Source organism: Penaeus vannamei, chromosome 36, assembly GCF_042767895.1.
Source record: "Penaeus vannamei isolate JL-2024 chromosome 36, ASM4276789v1, whole genome shotgun sequence".
In the NCBI taxonomy this organism is placed as follows: domain Eukaryota; kingdom Metazoa; phylum Arthropoda; class Malacostraca; order Decapoda; family Penaeidae; genus Penaeus; species Penaeus vannamei.
This window is the reverse complement of record NC_091584.1, coordinates 17,606,080-17,614,785: the sequence shown is the minus strand read 5'-3', so window position 1 is coordinate 17,614,785 and position 8,706 is coordinate 17,606,080. Positions and strand designations below refer to the sequence as shown.

At 39.0% G+C, this 8,706-nt stretch overlaps 1 protein-coding gene across 1 annotated transcript in view; it reads left to right on the top strand.

The window, feature by feature from the left end:
- LOC113807013 (DNA excision repair protein ERCC-6) overlaps positions 1 to 8,476 on the top strand; it is a 10,344-nt gene extending 1,868 nt beyond the window's left edge. The window contains exons 4-14 of the mRNA XM_027358167.2: positions 331 to 476; positions 907 to 1,250; positions 1,415 to 2,617; positions 2,785 to 2,960; positions 3,096 to 3,241; positions 3,370 to 3,486; positions 4,207 to 4,302; positions 4,435 to 4,536; positions 4,677 to 4,855; positions 5,139 to 5,360; positions 6,212 to 8,476. Of these exons, the coding sequence (XP_027213968.2) occupies positions 331 to 476; positions 907 to 1,250; positions 1,415 to 2,617; positions 2,785 to 2,960; positions 3,096 to 3,241; positions 3,370 to 3,486; positions 4,207 to 4,302; positions 4,435 to 4,536; positions 4,677 to 4,855; positions 5,139 to 5,360; positions 6,212 to 8,153 (4,673 nt within the window). The 3' untranslated portion in view covers positions 8,154 to 8,476. The remainder of the gene's footprint in view (positions 1 to 330; positions 477 to 906; positions 1,251 to 1,414; positions 2,618 to 2,784; positions 2,961 to 3,095; positions 3,242 to 3,369; positions 3,487 to 4,206; positions 4,303 to 4,434; positions 4,537 to 4,676; positions 4,856 to 5,138; positions 5,361 to 6,211) is intronic.
- Positions 8,477 to 8,706: the final 230 nt, after the last annotated feature.

The following is an 8,706-nucleotide window of genomic DNA, read 5'->3' as shown; positions in this document are numbered from 1 at the left end:
TTTCAGTTGGTGCCAGGATAGGAAAGTTAATCTTTATATTTGAAAGTCATTTAAACAGTCCCAAATGCTAAGGGTTACCAAGAGATTGATGAAGGAATATTAATGCATTTGTAAAATTAGTGATGGATAGATTGAACTCTAATTATTTGTCTTCTTTATTGTTTGATATAAATTAATCACTACAGTATGTATTATCAAGCTTCATTAGCTTTTGTTCACTAATTTTCATAATTAATTGCCATGCCTTATTCATTGTTAATCACAGTTAGCATTTATTCACAGTTTATAAATCATAACTGAAGCTCCTAATTATTACAAATTTCTCAACAGGAATGCGTCAGAGGGTTGTCGATCCCAGGCAGGTCATAAGTGTGGAAAAGGAGATATCGAATAAGTCCAACCAACTAAAGACCTTGAGAGCTAGAGAGAAGTCACTGCAGCAGAAGCTCATATCTGCTGAGGCTAATGAGGAAGAGGTATTGTTTTGAGTTTTGGGTGACTATTTTTTATGAGGAGTAGGAAAACAGTCATGTGAAGTTTGTTTGGTGCTCCTCATTGCTGTGAATGAATTTAAGAGAAGAATGAGCCAGAAAGAAAAGGTCGATCAGATATTCTGTCTTCTTTCATAATCAGATATTATATTTGTGTTGATAAATCATTTGCCTTACAGGACTCAATGTTATTTTCATATTTTCAAATATGATATGAAGGTGATATGGTTTGTGTCTTAAGAAAGTAATATTAGATTAGTTTTGAGGAATACAATGTTGATTTGATTAAACAGTCTTGGGTTATATATCTTTACTTTATGGCATCTATTCGAAGAGTGGTTATCTTCAAGTTACAAGCCACTGAACTTCTATACTTCATCACAGTTAATACAAAAAGTGCCTCATCCATTACCAGCTTGATGACCTTGACCTCGAAGATGGCGAAATTCCTGAGGATGAAGACGATGAAAATGATGGTAGCAGGAAGGAGCCAAAAATGTCAGAACTAGAGAGAGAGAAGCTTATTCGAGAGGGCAAGATGACTCCCTTTGGCACAGTTATGTCCCAGAACTCTTCGAAAACGGTTTCAGTGCTTCGCCCAGCTCATACTCCTATGGAAAAGAGAATGGCTGCAGAGGCCCTTAAGAGGAAGGGGGCAAGTGGAGGGCCATCAAAGGCAGATATGATCAAGTCTGGGGAAATGACACCTTTTGGAACAGTTGTAAAGTCCAAGCCAAAAGATGCAGGACCTTCAAAAATGTGAGCAAAAAAAAAAATGTTTTTCTTATTATTTTGTTATCTTCATTTTTTCCTTATTTTTAACTTTATCCTTTATATAATCTTTTTTCACATAAGGGAAGTGAAGCTTCATGTTACTATTATTGTTATTATATATTATGAATTATTGTACTTGACCTTTTCAGATCTTCAAACAAGCCCAGTGGTGGCATGAGTGACTTTGAAAAATACTTGAAAGACCAGATTGACCGACAGAAACAGCACAGTGAAACAAGCAAAGGCACAAAACGGAAGAAAAACAAAGGGGACCCAAACTATGGCTTTGCAAAGAAGAGGAAGAAAAAGCCCAAGGAATTTATAGGCGAATACTACAGAGATGATGAAGAGGAAAGTGATGAAAATGACAGCACATCACTATCAGCAATTAAGAAGCAAGCCCAAGAAAAGTTTGAAACAGGCATAAAAAAGAAAGAGAAATCATCTAAAAAGGACCCACTCAAGATGAAGGTCCTGCACCCTAAGAAGAAAAGAAATGAGAAGAACCTGGGAAGTGTGACCAGTGAGAGGGAGGCTGACTTGCTCAAAGAGACGCCACAAAGGATATTATCAGAAAAAATAGAATTCAAAGGAGGTGAGTCAGATGACCCATATCATGGGGATGGCAGTGGGAGTGAATACCGGCCATCTGATTCTGATGGGGAAGTATATAGTGATGAATACGTTGATTCCTGTGGTGATGATGAGATACCTGAGTCCAGCAAGAGAAAAAGCATTCGCATTGACAAGAAGGAGAAGAAACAAAGAAAGAGAAAGGATGATGAGTGGTCTGATGACAATGAATTTGACGATGCCCCAAGGCGACAGGGAAGAAAGACAGCCAAGGAGAGAGATGATGGGAATATTGAAGATTACATCCAGAGGATAGAGGCCTGGAAAGAAGAGAGGCTTAGGAAGAAGCAAGCCAAAATCCTGCAAGGGGGAGACCTGGACTCAGAGGAGGAGGAAGAGGAGGGCTATGAAGAGTTTGATGGAGGCTACAGGATTCCCCTAGGGGTGTGGAACAAGCTCTTCAAGTACCAACGTACATGTGTTAAGTGGCTTTGGGAGCTCCACAACCAAGGGTGCGGGGGAATATTGGGTGATGAGATGGGCCTCGGGAAGACCATCCAGATCATATCCTTCCTGATAGGACTTTCATACTCTCGCCTTTCTTGCCGTCGCCAATCATGGAAGGGTCTTGGTCCTGTCCTTATTGTGTGCCCAGCGACTGTGCTTCATCAGTGGGTAAAAGAATTTCACAAGTGGTGGCCACCTTTCAGAGTGGCTGTGCTGCATGAGTCTGGTTGCTTTGCAGGCAAGCGAGGAGCACTCATACACAACATTAATCAGTAAGTTGAAGTACATGCTTTGTAAGTTTTGGTAATTAGATAATTTTCTCTCAGATTCATAGTCTTAGTTATTAGATTTTGTTGTTTGCAGAACATATTAGTATTTTTTCTCAGAAGTGATCTTTCATAACACATTGATTCACTGTATAACCAAACCAATCTTACAGGCACGATGGCATTCTGGTGACCTCTTACACAGGTGTTTTGGCTCAGTTGGAAATATTATTACAATATAATTGGCATTATATCATCCTGGATGAGGGACACAAAATTCGTAACCCAGAAGCCCAGATCACAGTGGCCATGAAGCGTTTTTCCACCCCCCACAGGCTGATTCTCTCAGGTTAGTGTGAATCTGCTTTACCATATAGAGAAGCAATGCATTCAGATTGCCTAGGATCAATGGAAGGAGTGAATATATATATTTACAACAATATTTGATAATTGTGTATATATTGTTTTGTTTTTGAATTTGCAGGTTCCCCCATTCAAAATAGCCTAAAGGAACTTTGGTCACTGTTTGACTTCATATTTCCGGGAAAGCTTGGAACATTACCAGTCTTTCTGCAGCAGTTTGCTGTTCCTATAACACAAGGAGGATATGCAAATGCATCAAAACTAGAGGTATATAATATGCAGGGCACCATATATTTGTGTATAGATTGTCATGTTTTTTATCACCATTATCTGAGTTTTTGTGTTACTTAGTATTATTGTTATTTACTATGTTTTTGACTGATTGTGATACACAGGTTCAGACAGCCTTCAAGTGTGCCTCTATGTTGCGAGACACCATTAATCCATACCTACTTCGTCGTATGAAGTGTGATGTGAGGAACCACTTAAAGTTACCGGACAAAAATGAGCAGGTATGAGTGCATTTCATTTTTTTCAAGTCACATGAAGTTTGAAATGTGTATGATTATTATTTAAATAAAGTGTGATGAAGTTGGTATCAACTTCTTAGATAATGAGAGTTTCCATGATTAGAGTTGCATTTGCAAAACATGAGATTTTAGTTTGTGACAACAGCTTTTGATAGTGGCCCAAAATATCCCAGACCAATCTGCCAGGTTTCATCAAATAAGGCAAGAGTTTTTGTTATCTTCCTTTACTCAAAAAGCTATTGTTGCTCACCCTTTACCTTGATTATAAGATTTGATTAAGTAGTGTAGGAGCTCTGGCAAGAAAAAGTTGGTTGAAAATATAGTAATCATGCCTGTCTAGTGTCTTTGCAATTTGTAATGAAATCAAACTTAACCAAGACACATTATGAAACCAAGTTAGTGCCACAGAATTTCAGAAGAAAAGTCTTAGTAGGAATACAATATTTATGAGATTTTGATTAGTAGTTCAGGAGATATGGTAGGTATGATCTGCCATGAGTGTACTTTTTAACTACCCTTACTCAGCAAGAAAATGTTTCTCAATTGATGCAGCAACAAAACAACACTGCGCTGTTCCAGAAGTATAGCACTATATAGCAATGTCTTATTTTTAAAATTTGGATTGGTAATTTAGAAGTTATGTGAAGTATGATTTGAGTAAAAATGTTGCTACCTGTAAACTAACCCATAATTTTTAAAAAGGTGCTCTTCTGTGATCTAACTGAGGCCCAAAGGCAAGTCTATCGATCGTACATTGATGGGGACCAAGTAAAGTGCATCTTAGGAGGAAGAATGAAGGTAGGTCAACATATTCTTTAGTTTAGTTGTAGACTTGGTGTCAGTATTTCCAATATTGATGGACATTGTTAATGTCTTAAAATTCTGTCTTTTAGCAAACAAAATTCAGTGTTTTCTCATGTGTGGTTACAGGTATTTGTTGGTTTGATAGCTCTACGAAAGATATGCAACCACCCAGATCTGCAAACAGGAGGACCTCGTAATTATGATGATCAGTTTGTGTCTGGGCTTCAGGTAATGCTAATTTCCTCCCCCCCCCCCTTTTGTGTGCTTTTCTTTCTCCATGTAATGTTTAAGCAATTGACATAACTCAAGTTTTAGACATATAGTTTTATATGTTTAAGTGTTCAAATATTCTTATTCCTCGAACACAGCCTGAGCTCCAGTATGGCTGGTGGGGTCGTTCTGGAAAAATGCATGTCTTGCAATCCATTCTGAAGCTGTGGGCCAAACAAGGTCACCGTGTCCTCCTCTTCACTCAGTCGAGGCAGATGATGTGCATCCTGGAGAAGTTTCTGATGGATGAACATCACTCGTATCTCAAGATGGATGGGTAAGAATCATACTGTTAGAGGTGGTTATTGAGTGTGGGACCAGATGTTTCGTGATTGCTCGGATTACTTTGGGTTTGAAAAAAAAAAAAAAAATTGTCATTTTGATTATATTCTTCATTTTTGTTCTGCATGGAACATTTTATATATTTTGGGTAAAGAATGCTAAATAGTTATGATATGCTGATACTTTTTTCTTTTAATCCTGTTGTCTATTTTCACTTATTATTAAATATACAGTTTATCATATAAATGAATAAAAAATTACAAATCTTTATATTACAGGACAACAGCAGTGGCATCACGTCAGGTAATGATTGACAAATATAACAACGATCCTTCATATTTTGTGTTCCTGCTCACAACAAGGGTTGGTGGCCTTGGGGTCAACTTGACAGGAGCTGACAGGGTCATCATTTTTGACCCTGATTGGAACCCTTCAACGGATTCCCAGGCACGAGAACGATCTTGGAGAATAGGGCAAACTCGACATGTTACTATTTATAGGTACAGTCTTACTAAATTTGTGTGGAACACAGGTATATGGTATATTGTGCTGAAACATTTATTACTGGTTGACCCATTGATATTGGGATATGTGCCTGTGTGCCATGTCCACTGTGAATTTAGGTTTATAAATTTTGTTTACACATAAATGGATCCATAAGAAGTTTGTCGAAAAGGAATCAGTTGAATTTTCAGATCCCATGGAAATGGCATCCTCCCCAGAACCGGCGCTCTTCCAATCACTGCTTAATCATGTTACATTCCACATTCGTTTATCATTGGGAATAATGCTAAAGCCCCCTTCTAAGCACCAAATGAGTCAAATCATACTCCAAGAGGCTTGTGCACATGTGGCAAGTCTTTTCCGTCACCCTAGCCTTTGCTCATGACAGCAAGTTCGTGTCACCTGGCCCGCGGCCATTTTGCCTGATGATGGCATGTTTACGTCACCCAGCCCTTGACCCAGATTTTTTCATGACAGGACCATAATGTCATCCGGCTCGTAGGGGTTAATGACACTGTATAATCTTAATGTCAGTATAATAATAATAATGGTAATGATAATGATAATGATAATGACAATAATAATGATAATAACAACAATGTCAATTTTAATAACATGGGGAGGATGCTAAAGATTCATGAAATCAGAAAATCAGAAAATCTGGTGCGGTCATTGATTGACCTTTGGTGACTGAGCACTTGTGGAGCCATCTATATGTAAACCAGATTTACAAAGCAAAACTACAGTTGCCAGTACATGTACCTAGTGCCAATGGGTTTAAGATTTGTTGGAAAATAATAAAAAAGGTGAGAGCAAACATAATTAAAGCATTTCTCCTTTTTTGCAGGCTTTTAACAGCTGGCACCATTGAGGAGAAGATTTACCACCGTCAGATTTTCAAGCAGTTCCTGACCAATCGTGTGCTGAAGGATCCTAAGCAACAGCGCTTCTTCAAAACCAATGACCTCTATGAGCTCTTCTCACTGAATGAAGGCATCAAGGAGAAGACTGAGTCATCAGCAATATTTGCTGGCACAGGGTCAGAAATTAAGGTAAATACGCAAGACAAAAATGATGAGGGTAAATCAGATGATGACAATGAAGAAACTAGCAAAAAAGGGGAAAGGCACACAAACAAGTTGCCTCCTCCTCATCTTCCCCAAACTCCATCAAAAAGAGAGAGCAAAGCATCACACACCAGTAAGAACAGTCAGAAGAAGGAGCCAAAGGACCAGAAAAAAGTAGAGGATAACAGTAAGAGTAATCACAAAACGCCCTCAAAGGAGAAGGTTGAACCAGTGGATAATAAGGTAGAAAGGATGAGAGAATTAGCAAAGCTTTTAAGCAAGAAGATTGGACAGAAAACTAGCATAAAAGAGGAAAAGAAAGATGTAATCAAAAGTCTAGAAAATAACCAAGGAATTATTACTGGTTCAGAGAGTGGAAGCGAAAGTCAAAATTGCTCTAAAATGGAGCCCGAAACAGAGTCTCAAGTAATAACTACAGAAGTAACAACAATAAAACAAGAACCAGAAGACCTCAGTGAAATAGGAACAAAAGAGGAAGTTGAAAGTGTAACTGGAGAAAAGGAAGACAGCAACATAAAGATAGAAGATCTTTATAGTGACAGTATTAAAAAGGAGTCTGATGATGGTATCACTTCAGAAAGCAGAGAAGGGTCATTAGAAAGCTCATGTAATAGCGAGTATTTTGCCAAAAAGAGGAAGGATCGCAAGCGAGAGAGCCATTCAGATTCAACAGATGCAGACAGAAAACATGATTCTAAGGATCATGAAAGACACAGGAAAAAACATAAGAAGGAAAAGAAGAAGGACAAGCACAAGAGCAGAGACAAATCAAAGAAAAAGGGAAAGAAGTTTGAAGGGGAGAGAATTGACTTCTTGGTGAAGAAGAGGGTTTATCAGAAGACAGAGGAGGAAGAGCAGGCAGAAAGGGAAAGTGCCAAGTCACAGGACCAGTATGTACTAGAGAAGCTGTTCAAGAAGTCAGGTGTACACACAGCTCTCAGCCATGATGCCATCATGAGCAATGGCGACCCTGACTACCTCCTTGTTGAGAGTGAGGCTGAGCGTGTGGCCAAGGAAGCACTCAAGGCTGTAAGGGCATCTCGTGCTAGGTGCTTCAGACCACAGCTGCCAGCAGGGCCTTCTGAACAGCAGTCGAAGAGCAAGCCAAGATTTGGCACTAAGAAGAGCAGCATCTTCTCCTCTTCTACTGATAGTGAGGCAAAGCCACCTAAAGAGGAAAAGAAGAAGAAGGAGAAGAAACCACATGTTTTTGATGGTGGTATGGATGAAGAGGATGAAGAAGATGAAGCAGATGCAAAGACTGGGACTACTGGCTTGCCCACTTCCATCTCACCCTCCAAGAAAGGCAAGGGCTTTGGCCAAGGGAAGAGCAGCACGCTCTCCTCATCACAGCTGCTCCAAAGGATGCGTCAGAGGAACAGGGGCATGGCTATGGAATCAGAAGGGGAAGACAGTGATGGCTATGACCCAGATTACCCCTCTACTGCACCCATGGAAGAAGAGGTCACTGATCCAGAGGTCAAAGAAAACATTGACCTGCTTGCTGACATTCGCAATTTTGTTGCATTCCAAGCTAGAGTTGATGGAAAAGCCTCTACGCAGGAGATCCTAGATAGATTCAAAGAGAGGTTGCCGGCAGAACAGACTCCATTTTTCAAGGCTCTATTGACAGAGATTTGTGATTTCCAGAGAGAGGCAGGTGGCGAAGGGTTGTGGATACTGAAGGGAGAGTTCAGATAATTCATAAGTGCCCACCACTAAGTTTGTTATTGTGGCAGCTATTTTTTTTCTCTAGAGAGCCTTAAAATGTGGATGTGTATGTAATGTTTGCCTTTGTTTTGTATTTGTTTGTCATATTAAAGCTCTGGATTATTTTGTTCAGCAGCTTTAATTTATATACATACTTTGACTTAAAATTCAATAGAATACATTCCATAATATTACCATGTTGGATGTACATATCAGTATTAGTCATACTTTTTTTACTTTTGTAAATATGTATATATTGTACAGAGATGATTATGATCACATTTATAATTATATAAATAAATTAAAAGAAAATATTTCTTTATACATTGAGTTTCATAAGCCTGTACTCAGAATCTTACAAATTCTCTCACATAACTTGGAGCTCAGACTGCAAAACTCTCCTCCATATTTAGACCACTCTTGATTATGGATGCCATTTCTATTTATCTGCCTCTACCTCCTTTCTTTCTTGATACAGGTCACCATTGTGGTCTTCATGTAGCCCTAGGCACCTTCTGCTCCTCTCCAGTTGGGAACCTGCTGA